Source organism: Myotis yumanensis, unplaced genomic scaffold (genome assembly GCF_028538775.1).
Source record: "Myotis yumanensis isolate MYYU_CA2020_CCGP unplaced genomic scaffold, mMyoYum1.0.hap1 SCAF_11, whole genome shotgun sequence".
In the NCBI taxonomy this organism is placed as follows: Eukaryota; Metazoa; Chordata; class Mammalia; order Chiroptera; family Vespertilionidae; genus Myotis; species Myotis yumanensis.
This window is the reverse complement of record NW_027223762.1, coordinates 12,082,705-12,099,798: the sequence shown is the minus strand read 5'-3', so window position 1 is coordinate 12,099,798 and position 17,094 is coordinate 12,082,705. Positions and strand designations below refer to the sequence as shown.

General features: G+C 39.5%; 1 protein-coding gene across 2 annotated transcripts in view; it reads left to right on the top strand.

Annotated features, from left to right (window-relative positions):
* RBKS (ribokinase) overlaps positions 1-17,094 on the top strand; it is a 70,643-nt gene that overhangs the window by 3,025 nt on the left and 50,524 nt on the right. For both annotated transcript variants that reach the window (XM_070428915.1, XM_070428916.1), the window contains exon 2: positions 15,854-15,986. In XM_070428915.1, the coding sequence (XP_070285016.1) occupies positions 15,854-15,986 (133 nt within the window). The remainder of the gene's footprint in view (positions 1-15,853; positions 15,987-17,094) is intronic.

Here is a 17,094-nt window from a genome sequence, read left to right as displayed (position 1 = left end):
GGGATTGTATTAGTTTCCTATTGCTGCTGTAACAAATTAACACAAACTTAATGGCTTAAACAGTACAAATTTAATTGAGTTCTGGAGGTCAGAGGTCTGACACATCTCATTGGGTAAAATCAAGGCGTCTGTAGGGCTGTGTTCCTTTCTCAAGGCTCTAGGGGAAATCTGTGAGGGGTGGGGGGGGCGGTTTTGTTTTTGTTTGTTTGCCTTTTCCAAATTCTCATGGCCCCTTCCTCCCATCTCCAAAGCCAGCAATTGGTCAGTCAAGTCTTGCTCATATGGCATCACTCTGACACATTTCTGCCTCCCTCTTCTACATTATAAGAACCCTTGTGATTATATTGGGCCCAAACAGATAATTCAGGACAATCACCTTATTTTAAAGCATCTTATTAGCAACTGTAATTACTGCTTGTCATATAACACAACATATACATAAGGTCCAGGGATTAGGATGTGGACAACTTGGGGGAGGGGTTAAGCTTAAAGTCAGAAAGTTTTATACTACTTAGAAGATCATTGAAGCCTATCAGTCCATCATCCACCTTTTACAGATGAGGTAACTAAGAGAGGTTAAGTAACTCCTCCCAAATCACACAGCCAATTAGCGGCATAGTGACAGCTAGAATCCAGGTTTCCCAACTTTTATCATTCCATTTTATCATTCCACCTCTAACTGTCTGGTATTTATTGCCCTTTTCATCTACAGTTCATTTGAGAGCTTGTAGTCTGTACATTCATTAACTGATGACTTTGTAAAGTGATAAAGAATAACAACTAAGGATTTATAATTCTCAGGTCTAAAGATAAAAATAAAATAAGGAGTAGTACTGAAGATTCTAAGTTTAACTGTACACCCATGCCTATATTGTAGAATCACTAGAAATAAAACTACTTCAGCAACTAAGCCCTCTTGGATGGCATCCAAGTCCAGCTCACTTTATACATTACATTACTGTGTGCCAGACACAGCTAATTCCATCAGTGAGCTACTTTTAATTCATTTCTGATCTTAGTCCTCTATGAAGAGTAAGTCCTGCAATAATAATTTTTTAAAAATCATTAGCTCATCTAACATGGCCAATAGTGAATATTATTTAATACCTACCTGTATTTATCATTCTTCTCTTCCTTCTTGAACACTCTTCTCTGAAGTTCCACATTGCTAACTCAAGCCTCTTCTTGTGGAAAATTAAGTCCATTCTTCCAAAGACAGGTTGCCATGAAAAACCAATAACACATGGACTTTCTTAGGCATTAGGCTCACAGGTCTTAGCTAATCATGCTTTCACTAATAATCTTTATTTCTTATGACATGTATCACACATTTTTTTCAATTATTCATTCAACAAATATTTTACACTATGTGCCAAGCACTTTCCTAGCTGCAAAGGACACAACAATGAAAAACACAGCCAGAAACCCCTGCCTCGTGGAGCTTACATCCTAGTGGGAGAGAGAGGATCAGTGGAAATAAGTAAAATGCGTAGAATGTAGATAAATGCTGAGGAGGAAATAAAGCACAAACGGGGGGCTGGGCGGGAGTACCGATTTCAGATCATTGGCCAAAAGCCTCGCGGAGAAGCTGATATTGAGTAAAGACCTAAAGGAGGAAAGGAAGCAAACCGTACAGATACCTGGGGCTTCCCATTGGCAAAGACCCAGAGGCAGGACCATGCCTCTTATGATCAGTGAACAACAAGGAGCTCCTTAAAAGAAGAGGAGCTTAAGAAAAAAGTGGATGATTAAAAGACATTGGCTCGTATCCTGAATGAAATGAAAATCCATTGGCAAATCTGAGCAGAGGAGTGACATAATGTGACATATTTTAATATAGTCATCTGGGAGCTATGTGAGAATGGACAGAAGGAAGGCAAGGGCACAAGCAGGGAGGCCAGTTCAGGGCCGTTCACAACAATGTAGGCAAGAAGTGATGGTAGCTTGAACGCAGTGCAAGTGGAGAGAAGTGAGCATCTTTTGATTGTATTTTGAACATAGAGCTGACAGGTTTTGCTGAGGAGTACATAGGTCAACGTTACTCCAATTTCTATGGCCTCTGCCAGCAGAAAGGGAAGTTACCTTTGCTGAGATACAGAAGATGGTGAGCAGAGCGCGTTGGGCAGGGAGAGGGCAGTATCAGGCACTTAGGATGGACATCTGAGATTTGAGATGTCTATTGGACATCCAACTGAAGACCGCTAGATACAGTTCAGATTTTAGAAGAGAGGTCCAAGTGGAGATGTGAATTTGAGAGTTGTCAGTGTATAGATGGTATTTAAAGCCGTGAGCAGGATTAGATCACCAAGGGCCTGAGTTTCTAGGGCACTCTAACCTACCGAGGATACATTTTTTTTACACAATTTATCTCCTGTCTCCAGGTCTCTACCACTAAAACTTGCTTTGAGACAAGTCTAATAGAAACCCATGTTTACATTTCCATGGCAATAGACTATGATGTCAGCTAAAACCCTATGTTACATGTTCCAATTAAAAGTGATGGCTTGGGAGATAAGGCTCATGTTCAGCCAAGCATCCACATTTAATCCCTGGCAAGTCAGGAAATGATTGCTCGGTTCTCAAGAGATTTTAATTGGATAGTGGAATAAGTGAATCGAGAAGCTTTTAGATCCAAAGTGGATGAAACATTGGACCTGCATTACTAACAAATTTAAAAAAACAGAAAAGAAAAAAAATCAGCTAAAATGTTACCATGTACATAGAATGTGTTTGACATGTTACAGTGACCCTCTAACCTGCATTGCACCGGAAGCCCCTTGACTTGTGATATCTAGAACATCAAAATCTTTTGCAGTCACAATTCCAGAGAAGCCAAAGCCAAAGGAATATTGGTCCCAAAAGTATTATGCTTTCCCAACATTATTGGAATATAATATCCTATCTTATTCTTTCTGCCCCTTAAATTGTCTTGCAAGTTGCTTAGCAGTTACCAATCAACATTTACATTAGTATTTTGTTAAACATGTTTCTGTCAACTGAATTCCCCTAACATCAGAAGAAATCACTTATGGGAAACTTGCTAATTTGGGGCCCTTCCAAGAAAATATGTTAAAAAGTAAATTACATATGACCAAGAGCACATACCGTGTGGTCCCTTTATAAACCATTCCTTTGCCAGCTCTTTTTGCCCTAGTGTCTATATTCTTGGGAGAGCACGGGAAGGAGGGCTTTGCGATGGAAGTTGCTCCGGTATTTTGATTACTTGTACATAATGAAATACCGGCACTGCACTACGTTCTAGGATACCGCAATTAGTAAAGCATGGTCATTGTTCTTGAGGAACTTACAGTCCAAGGAAGAGGCCCATAGAAAAATAGATCATTGTAGTACGATGTTGTAAATACTTGCAGGTCCTGTGGGAACACAGGAAAAAGTTCCTGGATGAAATGCCTCCCGAGTCAAGTCTTGACAAATAAGCAGGTGCTAGCCCAACAAAAAAAGAGCAGGGAGTCACAGATGTGGGTGTGCATGGGGTGTGCCAGGGACAGCAACCGCTGGGTCTGTAGCACATCAGATGTAAGGGGTTGATGAAGGCCCTTATTGCCCAGGCTAAGGTGCTTGGGTTTTATTCTGCAGGCCCTGGGAGCCAGGGATAAGCTCCAAGTACAGGAACGATGCGGTCAGGTTTGTATTTCACATAGCTCACTCAGTGCCAAGGGCAGGTTTAAAAGGTGGCAATGTTTTGAAGGTATCAAAGGCGTTCTTCTTGAAGACTGGGAGACCCATTTAAAAGGCAAAGCAATAGTCTTCACAACAGATGATGAAGGCCTGAACTAGGACAGTAGTGATGGGGATAAAGAAGTGGGGAAAAGTTAAAAGAAATATTTAGAGGATAAAATAATTGAAAACATCTGTTAAGTAAAATCTGTTAGGTAAAACGTATGAATCAAGCATTCGTTTTCTGGTTCTTTCTGAGCAAACCCTGATGCTGACAGTTAGCTTTCCCAGATTGACAAGATCTAGAAAGTGGAGTTCTTGGAAAGAGTCTCATCTTATGGAACAAAAGAATTCTATGCTTCATGCTTGTTGGGGGAAGACCACTGTATTGTAATTTAGTTTTCACTCTTCCTCTTTATATTTAATTTATTGGGGTGACATTAGTTAATAGGGTCATATAGGAGTCAAGTGTACATTACTATGATACATGATCTGTATATTGCATTGCTTACCCACCACTCAAAGTCAGTCATTTTCCATCACCATATATTTGGCACCTTTTACCCTCTACCACTCCTCCAACCCCTTCCCTGTAGAAACCACCAAACTGTTGTCTGTGTCTCTGAGTTTCAGTTTTCTAAATATTGTTAAGTGAAATAAGTCAGAAAAAGCAAAGGATCATATGATTTCACTCATGTGGGGTATAAAACAAACTCAGTTTTTACTACTTTTTTTTTTTTAATATATATTTTATTGATTTTTTTACAGAGTGGAAGGAAGAGAGATAGAGAATTAGAAACATCAAAGAGAGAGAAACCTCAATCAGCTGCCTCCTGCACACCCCCTACTGGGGATGTGCCCACAACCAAGGTATATGCCCTTGACCGGAATCGAACCCGGGACCCTTCAGTCCGAAGGCCGATACTCTATCCACTCTACTACTTCTTAAATAACATTATTATGTCCTCTTTGATCCATCAGTTATTTAGAAACATTTTTAAAATCTCTTTACTCTAGAGGCACGGTGCATGAAATTCCTGCACCACCGTTAGGGTCCCTAGGGCTGGCAGGCGATCAGGGTCAATAGGGGCCTTCAGGCTGCCAACTGGGCCTTCCTTCAACTGGGAGACCAGAGTTCCACGCCACGCCCTGGTGGTCAGCGCACATCATAGCAAGCAATCGAACTCTGGTCTCCCGGTTGAACACCTGAGGGGACACTTTGCATATTAGCCTTTTATATAAAGAGATATGGAACTTTTTAATTTATCTTTTTATTATTAACTTCTAACTTAACCTGTTAAGGTCAGAAAATATTTTCTAAACAGACTAGTCTTTGAAATTTGAAGAGATTTTATAGCCTGGTACCTGGTTGATTTTTGTAAATGTTCAATGTATACATTAGGAAAATTATGATTTAATAGGTGTTAGCCATGGTGTTTTATATATGTTCATTAGGCCAGCCTGACCTTTTCTCTGATTGATCTGTCAATTACTTAAGGAATTATGTTAAAATTACCAACCGTGATGGTGTTTGTCAATTTCTCATAGTGTGTGTGTGTGTGTGTGTGTGTGTGTATTATACATATATATACTATTCTATTGGTTGCATTAGAATTAGAACCTTTTGCTGCTCAATTTAATCTTTCAGTTAAAGTTTACCTCCTCTTATCTTTTTGTACTCTAAGCTTTTACTTTGGATGACTTTGGTAAAGCTATCCAGTTTTATTTTAGTTGCTATTTGCCATATTTTACCTTTTCCCATATTTTAAACTTTCTCAGTTCTTGTGTTTGAGGTGTATGTCTTTACAAAGAGCACATAGCTGGATTTAGTCGTTCTGTTGGCTTGTTCTGTTATATTTCTTTTTTATGACTGTATTTTTTGTGTGTTTTACCTGGAGAATATAATCCATTCACATTTAATGTGAGTTCTGATGTATTTTGAATTATTTCAAACATGTTATTTTATAATAAACTACTCTTTGGAATAGTTGGACAGCCAGTAGATATAACAGATAAATACTTAACATTATTAATATGAGCAAACTGTATTAAAAATGACCTATATAATTCATTAAGGCTGTAGAGCAGAAGGAAGTCATGACGCTTTTTGTGTATTACCATAAAATATTAAGCTTAAGTTAACTATATTCATATTTCACATGAAATTACATTTTCTCTTCTATTAAATTATAATTTACACAGAGTAGAGAGCCCAAGGGTTGAAGAAGAAAAGTTAGATTTGAGAACATTCTGTTCATCAACCTAATTCCTTCTGAACTCTAGGGAAAGGAGCACCTTATTTGGTCTTTCCATCTTAGCATCTTGGTTCAGCTTGCACAACTCCAGTATTCTTCAGAAGCATAGCTACCAGAAATTACACAAGAAATTACAAAAACATGAAATATAGATGGGTCCAAGGAGCTTTAAGGACATTGTGAATAATATATCTTAATGGGTTTTGGAGTCAGACCAACCTTGGTTTGAATCCTGGCTCTGCCATCTTCTACTGGGTGAACTTGGGTATGTTTTTTTAATCTAATTTTCATTCTCCTTATCTGTGAAATGGAGATCAAAATAAGAACAATTTTTTTCATGGGATGATTGTAAGGATTAAGTGATTTTGTGGTCATAAAGTGCTTAGTGCAGTATTTATCTTACGATAACCACTCAAGAAATGGTATCTGGCACAATTAATATATTATATATTTTAATAAATGTTTATTGGGCACATGATGTGAATAGGCACAGTCTTAGGCCATAGTGATACAGAAATGAATGTGATACAGCTATGAGAGAAACATGCATAGATTGCTGGAACGCAGAGGCAGGGCAACCACCCACACTGTTAGATTCGGACTCCCAGAGGAGTAACATCTGAGTTGAATTTTAAAGGATGCATATGGATAAGCTCAGCACAGAAACAGGGAAAGAACTTTCTAAGCGTAGGGAATCGGCTATGAAAAGAGGCTTGAAATACTAATAAGATTTTAAAGAATGAGCACTAATCTATTATGACATTTAGTGGATGCCGCCACTCTCTCCCTTGTAACATCACTTAGTATCACAGCCAAAGAAGCCGAGGAATGGAATGAATTATATAGGTCATTTTTAATACAGTTTGCTCATATTAATAATGTTAAGTATTTATCTGTTATATCTACTGGCTGTCCAACATTATAGTCAAAATTGAGAGGAAAAAAATCCAAAATATATAAAGAATTAATACAACTCAATAGCAAAAAAAAATGCAAACAATCTGATTTAAAAATGGGCAGACAATCTGAAGAGACATTTTTCCAAAGAAGACATACAGATGGCCAAAAGGTACATGAAAAGATGCCGACATCAGTAATCATCAGGGGAATGTAAATCCAAACCACAATGTGGTATTATGCCAGACCTGTTAGAATGATTATCAGAAAGACAAAATATAATATGTGTTGGTGAGGATGTGGAGAAAAAGGAACCCTGTGCACTGTTGGTGGGAATGTAAATTCGTGCAGCCACTGTGGAAAACAATATGGAGGTTCCTCAAAAAATTAAAAGTAGAACTACCATATTTTCAGCAATTCCTCTCTGGGTATTTATCCAACGAAAACAAAAACACTAACTGAAAAAGATACCTTCACCCCTATGTTCATTGCAACATTACTTACAATAACCAAGATATGAAAACAACCTAAGCATCCATGAATGGGTGGATGGGCGGACGGACAGATAGATGGATAAAGAAAATGTGATGCACGCACACAGTGGAGTATTATTATAAAAAGGAAATCTTGCCATTTGCAATAACATGGTGGACTTTAAGGGCATTATGATAAGTGAAATACGTCAGACAGAGAAAGACTAATAACATGATCTCACTTATATGGGAATCTAAACAAAACAAGGTCATTGACATAGAGAACAGATTGGTGGTTGCCAGAGACAGGTAGTGGGAAGGTGGGCAAAATAGGTAAGGGGGGGTGAAAAAGTACTACTTTATAACTTCCAGTAAGTGTCGTGGGATGTAATGTACTGTACCGCAAGGTGACTAGAGTTAATAATACTGTATTGCATATTTGAAAGTTGCTAAGAAGGTAGATCATTTTTAAAAGTTGAGAGAAAGCTGATTGTCAAAGCCAAGTAGCATAGTATGGTTTAAAAGACCATAGCAATGGAATCTATTAGACCTGAATTAAAATTAGACAACCTAACAGATACGTGCATTTTGATAAACCATTACTATTTTGAATTCTCACTTTCTCCCTAAAACAGAGATGATAAGACTTACGCTAACACATCTTAAAAATGTTTTTGTGAAGCTCAAATATAATATAATGAGTTCTTGATATTCACGATGATGGGAATGCAAAAGAAGCATAAGCACCAAAACCCAAAAATAGTAGATAAATTAAAATTTGTATTAATTGGTTCCAGGAAACATTTTTGTATGCTGATTTATCCTCCTAATTTTATTTTACTTAGGATAAAATTAATTCCATTTGTATTTCTTTACCCTATACCAGCAGATGGCAGGAAGAAGTAGCCTAGATAATTACAGCATGGTGACAGAAGTCATTTTGGAATTTAAAAATTACTAAAATTAATTGGCAAAACAGAAAATAAAATATCAATTTTGTAGTTGTCGCTTCATACTTTGTCTTCAATGAATTAAAAGGTTTTTTTCATCAGAACTTCAATAAATGCTTTAGTCTCACCAATTCCCTTTCTGCTCTATTTTTCTGCATCCTGATTTTTCCACATACCTTATATGCCACCCTATAGTTGTCAAGTCCTCACTCCCTGAACCCCCATATACACATATATATTTCTCCTACCCTCTCCTTTTGTAGCTTCTAGTTCCAAAATTAGCTCCTCTGTACCTTCCTTCCAAGTTTCTATTTTTTCTTGGGACTTTTCTCAGCTGGGAGTAAATATATTTTTTTTTTCAAAAAATTATATAAAGATATATTTTCATTTTTAAATATATCTTTAATATTTTGACCTATAAGCCTCTTCTGACGCCTTCTGTACTCAATGCTTTATCCCACATATTAAGAATGAAGAAAGGATGTGCAGGAGGCGGCTGGTCGATGTTTCTCTCTCATCGATGTTTCTAACTCTCTATCTCCCTTCCTCTCTGTAAAAAATCAATAAAATACTTTAAAAAAAAAAAAGAATGAAGAAAGATGTGGACACTTATTGTCCCCATTATTCTGACCATATTCATGTTTAATAACTGATTTACTTTTCTCCTTGGGCTATAGTTGCCCTGCCTCACCTCACCATATGACATATGTACATAGGCATCTATCATCCCAACTATCTATACGAGTGTCTTTTGAAGTATAGACCATTCATTCAAAAAACATTTAATTCTTACCATGTTGGAGTAACTAGTACCAGACCTACCTTACCACCATAAACAACTAGAAAATGGGACATATATGAAACAAAATATATGAAGCAGCCATTTCATCTGTTGAACAGCTGGTGTGTTATCCAGAAGAGAAAGAAAACAAATAAGGTGGTTCCAGGAGGCTCATTATTGGCCCAGAGAGGAAGAACTCAAGGAAATCATGGCAGTATCCGTGAGTTGAGGAAACTAAGTTTATAGCTTAGGGAGACTCAGGTGGCTAGAATTTATGGGAACGTGTACCGGAGAGGAAGGAGCTAATCAGGGAAAGGTCCAGAAGTCTGCAAAGGAGTCCCCTTAAGTCTGTTACCAAATACTAAATGGAAATACATAGAAACTCCACAAAGCTGGGCAGCTACTGGAGAGTTCTAAGCTGAACATTTCCCAGAAATCATACAGGAATGGGAGGTGCTGAGTTCTAACTAGCCAGAGAGCATTCCGTAAAAATCCCAGAAAATCCACAACTTAGTAGACGGGTGAACTGCCCTAAAGGCTACCCTAAACTCACCTTAACAAATCTCAAAACTATCCTCAGAAGAATCAGATCTTCAAATTATTTAACTGCCTGGGGAAAAAAAAAAATAAAAGTTCTACCTTTTGGAAAAACACAAATTAAGATATTCAACGATGTAATATTTGCAATATTCAGCATCCAATAAAAAAAGCATTAGTCATGCAAAAAAATCAGGAAAATGTGGTCCATAACCGTATAATTTACAAACCTCTATGGAGAGATTTAGAGATTTCTCCCCTGGACACATTTATTTACATTCTAGAGGTTGTAAACCTAGAGACCGGCCCCACCTCCTGAGAAGATTTCATTATATTACAAAGCAAAGGTCAGTAGGTCCTCTTCACCCTCCCTCCCTCCTCCCCCGACCCCTTTCCCAGTGGAAAGGAGGAGCAGCAGCTGTGTCAGCTGTCCTATATAAACTCCAAAAATTCATTATTTTGAGGTTTCTCTCATCGTGTTACCCTGTTGGGATTGGGACAGAGAAGTAATTAATGCAATTATGAGTAAAAGGCTGTCTCTGATCCAGAAACCTAGTGTTTCTTCCCAGAATGAATGAATAAATACTTAACAGAAATTAAAATAGGAACCAGGAGGTCACAGTTCTATTCAGGTCAGGGCACATGCCCAGGTTGCAGGCTCAATCCCCAGTGGAGGGCATGCAGGAGGCAGCCAATCAATGATTCTCTCATCATTAATGTTTCTCTCTCCCCCACCCCCCTTCCCTTCCTCTCTGGAATCAATTTTTAAAACGTTGAAAAGGATAAAATAGAAAGGGGGTATCTCCTATAAGGTAGCTGGGCAGGCCTCTCTGAGGAGGTAACATTTGAGCGGAGATGTGAATGAAAGTAAGCCATAGAAGACCATACCCTGGGAGAAGACCATACATAACATACTCATCTTGTTGGCTCTCCTAAGTGCCTAGCCCAGTTATTCACACAGAAGCAGAATTTAAATAAATAAGGGTCAAGGATATGGCATTCTGAAAGGCTGGCCACTTCTGGCTAGAGGATTGTTTTTCTCTTCTATAAATTCAAGAGTAGCTACATCTTCAGACAAATGACTTTTTTTTTTCTTTTTTTTTTTTAAATATATTTTATTGATTTTTTACAGAGAGGAAAGGAGAGAGATAGAGAGTTAGAAACATCGATGAGAGAGACATCGATCAGCTGCCTCCTGCACATCTTCTACTGGGGATGTGCCCGCAACCCAGGTACATGCCCTTGACCGGAATCGAACCTGGGACCTTTCAGTCCGCAGGCCGACGCTCTATCCACTGAGCCAAACCGGTTTCGGCTAGACAAATGACTTTTTAGCCATAGACTTGTTAGCTAGGAAAAGATCGGCTAGAAATCAAACTTCAGTTAACAACTGTTTCAAGCATAATTCATGTTTCACTTCCTTGAATAAATCATATATATGTCTGCAAATTTAGGGTTAGGAAGCACGGAATGAAGTTTCAGTTGGGCGGCTAAGTTCTTTTTACAGAGGTGGAGAGAGATACTAACTTGGTTTGGAAAGTACCCTCCTCCTTGTAAATGTGGCGAGAAGAGCACATAGGCCTGGAGAGCACAGGCAGGAGGAATAATAAGTGAACGCAATGAATTTTAATTGGGTCATAACTAATAGTACGATCCTTATGCTAGCTGTACGGTGTGTCAGAAGCTTGTAGCCAGAAGAAGAAAGGATGGAATGCAAAAGCCAAAAGGCAGCATAGCCCTGGACTCTGGGCCGAACCAGTTATTAGTGTGACCTTTTTGGTCGAAACCCTTCTCATCTCTATTTCACCAGGTCATTCCTTTCTCTGCTATGAATCATCTCGGAGAATCTGTAACAAGCACATCATTGTCACGAAGTTAAAAGCAATGATAAGTTGTTCTGCTAACACCTGTCAGTGAAATAACTCAGAGCACAAAACCCGGGCAATTGAAGGAGTTGACAAGTATTATTAAACCTGTTTTGCAAGAGAAGAAGCTGGTTCAAAGAGGGAAAAGCTGTCAAAGGTAATACAGTCAGTAAGAGGCTCAGGCCCCCTGCCTGGCACAACCAGGCTAACCCCGCAGCCTCTGGTGGCCCGGGAAACCGGAGGGCCATCCATGAACAATTACCGGCGTTTCCTTCTGCCCAACTTTAAAATGCCGTGACCTTTTTAAAGCTACGAATAGGTCTTAAAATTCAAGCATAATTCTTATGACTGGTTTTCTCTGTTTGGGTTTTCTCCCTCATTCAGAAATTTATACTATGTTAAATTATTAAACGCTAGCAAGAGTGTATTTCTCCCAGTACTGCTTCCTTTTTATTTCTTCTTTGCGCACTGCCGCTTGTCTGTCTTTGGCACCTTGCTAAACCTCATGTTTGAATTGAGGTGAATCACAGTAATGCTTTCATCCAGGGGATGAGGCTTTGTGCAGTTCCTTCCTTGAACCTGAACTTAATTCCATGATTTCATTAAAGAAAAAAGATAGGAAAGCCTGATTTAAAGTAAATTAGAATTTATAATTCGGAAATGCTTCTGCCTTTTTCGTAACTAACTTTTTAGTTGCTCTCCACTCCACTCTATTTACTTCTAAAAAAAATAAATAAACAAACAAGGAATAAACGGTGTTAGTGTGGGTTCAACAGAAAGCAGAGCATCAGACAAACGCTTAAGCGCAAATACTCTATTCAGGACTCGGACCCAGGGAGCAAGAGCCAGGGATGGACAGAGAAAGTGAAGCAGAGGAGTGGGAAGAGCCTTACAAAAATGCCTGACATGTTCACGTTGGCCACCCCTGTGCACAATTAGTTGGTCAATCCTGCAGGACGGCCTGAGGAACCAGAAACCCCGGAGTAGACAGAGTGGCACTGTTAGGCTGCACCTGCAAGAAGCCAGCTGGAGCCCAGGAAGAACCAGCAGCTGGAAGCAGATGCAGGCAGGACGGATGACTGAGGTAGTAAGAAGTGGTCTCCCATAACACAACTCTATTCTCGTTGCTTCCACTTCCGCGCATGAGGATATAAAGTAAACATGAGCTCTTCTTGCTCCCCACCCCCACCCTTCTCACGGATACGTGTCATTAACATTTCATTGTCTATGCTTTTACCTATCATCTGAGACCATATACGTGTATCTTTTTTCCTTTTAAAAATGTGAATTGGATCATACTAATCCTGTTCTGTGACATGTTTTTTCAACTTCTGTGATACTTGCATCGTGGTTAGCTTTTTCCTCATCGTCAGCAAGTTGATTATGCCCTATAGGAAGTACACTGGAAAACACTGACTTTGCATTTTGGAGTTGATGCATTAGTGAAGGAATGATAGTATGAGTTCCAGTTAGAGTTCTTGCTTGTAGAAGAGGAACGCTGCTGATACGGGGCATGCAGTGGGCATGGTCTGGTAAAACATGGAATTGCCATTGCCAGACAACTGGTCATCCCTGCCAATCTCCTCCTCCTTCCCATTGGTCAGCACCTCCACAGCCTCAATTCAGAAGAAAGACTGGAGACTACACAAAGGAGACACAGAGAAGAGATGTGGGAGAGGAAAGATAATTTTCCCTCCAACCTTCTGAGTTCTTTGACCGAGACCCCTGTAATAAAAGACCAACAAGAGAAAAGCAGAAGTTTATTAACATGTGTCCCTCATTATACATGGGGGAAACCCAGGAAAAAATGAGTAACTCCCCAAGGTGACTTCAAATTCAGGATTAAGTAGCATTTAATAGGGGAGGGGAGGAGGAGGTAGAACTTTTAAGAAAGGTGAATGGGCCCTTGGAAGAAATGGGAGGTACGACTGTGATAGGCAGAGAAGGGAAGTTCAGGGAAAGCCTCTCCCTGCATCTGCTGTTTCTCAAGTGCCTACAGCTCAGAATTATATACCAAAGCGGCATGTTTTGGGGTGGTGTGTCCTGAACTCCTACAGTCATATTTTGGGGTGGCATATTCTGCTACCCTTGAGAGATAAGGGGAGCCACAAAGATCTGTTCAATCAGCAAATAGATTAACCCCATATAAGTGACAGGCACTAGAAATAAAATGGGGAACAAACTGTCCTCAGGCAGAGAAAGTCTATAATTGGGAGAAGAAAGAGAAGAGCAAGGCAAAGATGCAGAAGATAAAGAAAAAAGAATTCCCAAGGAGTGAGGAATGCCATTAGTGGCTACACCAGTTCAGTGCTTGTGTTAATATACATTGTTTAAATCCCAGCCATCTGCTCCCACATCAAACACATACACGCTGTACCTGATTTCACTTCTCCCCCACATACATGCATATGCCAATAATAATATGGTGATATGTTTTTTCATGGTTTCCCACAGTTGATCGTAAATACACTTGATTCAAACCAGTGGCTTGTGACCCAGATCTAAGTATAAATATAGTGGAAGTCATACGTTTCTTTAGTGACAGTCTTACTAATTAAATTATGTGGCCTGTTTTTTGCCACATTGGATAGTTTTTCTTTTTAAAGTTGTTAGGAATGTTGTTTATAGCAGCATCAATAAGCCAAGAATTCACATAGTTACTCAATCACACAGATTACTCATCATTGCCTGTTCATAACAGAATCCTAAAATGTTTAAGATTTCTGATGCAAATCAAAATCTCATCATCACTTGTCATTGCTAAATTAAATGACAGGATAATAACGTTACATTAAAACCATTTTTCCCTTGATTGAGTGCCTTTTTCAGAAGTGAACCTTGTAGATGTATATTTTTTTTCATCGGTACTATAAATGCGTTTAGAATCCGAGATAAAAATAGAATTGAAAAGGGGAGGAGTGGAGTGGGATGTTTTCAAATTATTGATGAATCTCTTGAATCTCAAATAACCATATTTGACAGTGCAATGCTAGGGAATGGAGTAGCTTAGCTCAGTTTGAGACTTTTAGAGCTACATAAAGGAGGTTCACAGGTCGAACTTGGTCTTTATTGACACAATCATGCGTTCCTGCCAATAGTCATATGGCATCCCATTGCAAACAGGCTGTCAGTGATCTGTAGGAACTGGCATTGTTTCGTGACTCTAATAGGAAAAGATACTGGTTTTGGATAGAACACAGTCTCTATTGGAAATGAACATAAATTTCTAACCTGCTAAAACAAGTAGGTTCTCGGTTGACTTACCATGGTAAACTTCTCTCTTGGCCTTTCTTTCCTGCCTAGAGCTAATTAACCTTTTTGGTCAAACCTCTCCATCTGCTCCATCTGGCCCTTGGCCCACTTCTTTGTGGCCAGTCAACCAGTCCTCCTGCCACTGAGCCCACCTTCTTCACTTGCCCCTCCACCCTGAACTCCTTTTCCATTTTAAAGTCTTCTGTCCTTCAAAGACTTTGTTTCCTCACATCTTCCACCTGTACTGTTCGGAAAACCATATACTGGAGCAAACCTTCTCCTTGTACTTTTTGCCTCACTTAATGCTACCTCAAGCAGTAATGTGTCAGTAATAACCTGTTAGTAAAAATCCTTAGTCCCTGAAGTTGATGAAGGTGTAGACTGAAAAAACATTGGCTAACAGTTGACATAGTTAAATCTGGGTGATGAGTATAGGGAAAAATCAATATACTGTTTTCTCTAGTTTTATGTGTTTGGATTTTTCTGTAGCAAAATGTAAAACTAAACTTAGCTCTAATCCACTTTTTTAAAATAGATGCTCTTTTTTTAGTCAGTGCATGAAATGGGTAATATAAAGGATGGATTAGGATGAAACCCTGAACTGCCATCCAAACACCCCACTCCTATCCCAACCCTCAAAGAAAATAAGATTCTTTAGCGCCTGGAATTGCAGCTTCACTCTTCCCCTGAAGTCCTGAACATGATTACCAAAATCCTAGTTCCCTTTCTGCTTATTAAAGCAACCAGATAAATCTGGACAGAAGCACACAGTACCTTGGCCCACTGTGAGTAAATCTCTGTGCTGGGCACTGAGAAGGAATATGGAGTTCCTTCCCTCTGAGAGTTCCCCGAGATGTAAGGCAGGCTCCCCCGAACGGCCCTGATGCAGTACAGACCCCGGGAGCTGTCATCTGAAGTGGGGCTACGGTAGCACAGGGGCAGTGGGGGAGAGGAATCCCGTCAGGCAGATGCATTCTCAAAAGTGATGCAAACTACTGAAGGTTGTCTAAAAGGAAAGGTCCTCTCCCTCCCCTGCTTCTGCCTGCGGTTCCGACAGCTTAGAGCTCCACCACACAGCCTTCCTCTCTCTTCTGAAGAACTTAAAACTGACTGCAGTTACCAATGTGTGTGTGTTTTTTTTCCTTCTCCTTTTAAATTATGACAGTCTTACTCCTCGTTTGCCAAAAACCGGAGAAACCATCCATGGACATAAGTTTTTTATTGGCTTTGGAGGGAAAGGTGCCAATCAGTGTGTCCAAGCTGCTAGGCTTGGAGCAAAGACGGCCATGGTGTGCAAGGTAAGTGCCAAGCCCAGTGGAGAGTATTCTAAAGGCAAGAATATGGTTTTAGGGTTTGGTTTTATTTTTTTTTTAACTATTTTAAAATGAACAATTCAGTGGCATTTAGTATAATCGCCGTGTCGTTCAACCATATCTATCTAGTTCCAGAACATTTCCATCATTCCAAAAGAAAGCTCCTTACATTAAGCAGTCGCTCCCCATTCCCTCCTCCCCGTGGCCCCTGGCAACCACCAATCTGCATCCTGTCTCTATGGGTTTATCTATTTCTGACGATTCCCTATAAATGGAATTATGTGAAATGTGACATTTTGTGTCTGGCATATTTCACTTAGCATAATGTTTTTAAGGTTCATCTACCTTATAGCAAGGATCAGTACTCCGTTCCTTCTGTGGCTGAGTACTACTCCATTGGCTATGCCACAATCTGTGTATCCACTTATCTGTTGGTGGACCCTGGGGCTGTTCCCACCTTTTGGCTCTTGTGAGCACTGCTGCTATTAACACGTACTTGTTCGAGTGCCTGTTTAATTCTTTTAGAAGTTCATTGGTTATAAATTTTTAAACAGGAGAGAGTAATCTTCCTTGTTTTTTATATTCATTTCTACCTCACTGGATCCTCTGGGAAGTAGCAGTCCTCAAATAACACTGCATTCCCTGAAATGAAAGAGTTTCTAACTAGAGTGTGAGGCAAGGAGAATTAGTCTACTCTGACAGGTTTATCTAGTTCAGGTTCTAAACAACAGCATGAGTCCGTCCTCCTGTTGTTAGCAGGGTTTTTTCCTTAAATACTTATTTAATAAGTTTTTTTTTTATTGATTTCAGAGAGGAAGGGAGAGGGAGAAAGGGATAGAAAGATCAATGATGAGAATCATTGATGGCTGCCTCCTGCACACCCCCTACTGTGCCCTGACCAGGAATGGAGCCATGACCTCCTGGTTTGTAGGTGGGTACTTAACCACCGAGCCATACCATCCAGCTGTTTTTAGCAGGTTTTACTGCAGCAACACAGCTTTTAGAAACTTGGTTTAATAACGGTGATTTACTCATCTAAGGTTTTTTCCCTCTAATGCTATGTCTTGGGTCAGAAAGGAATCTGGGCCTTACT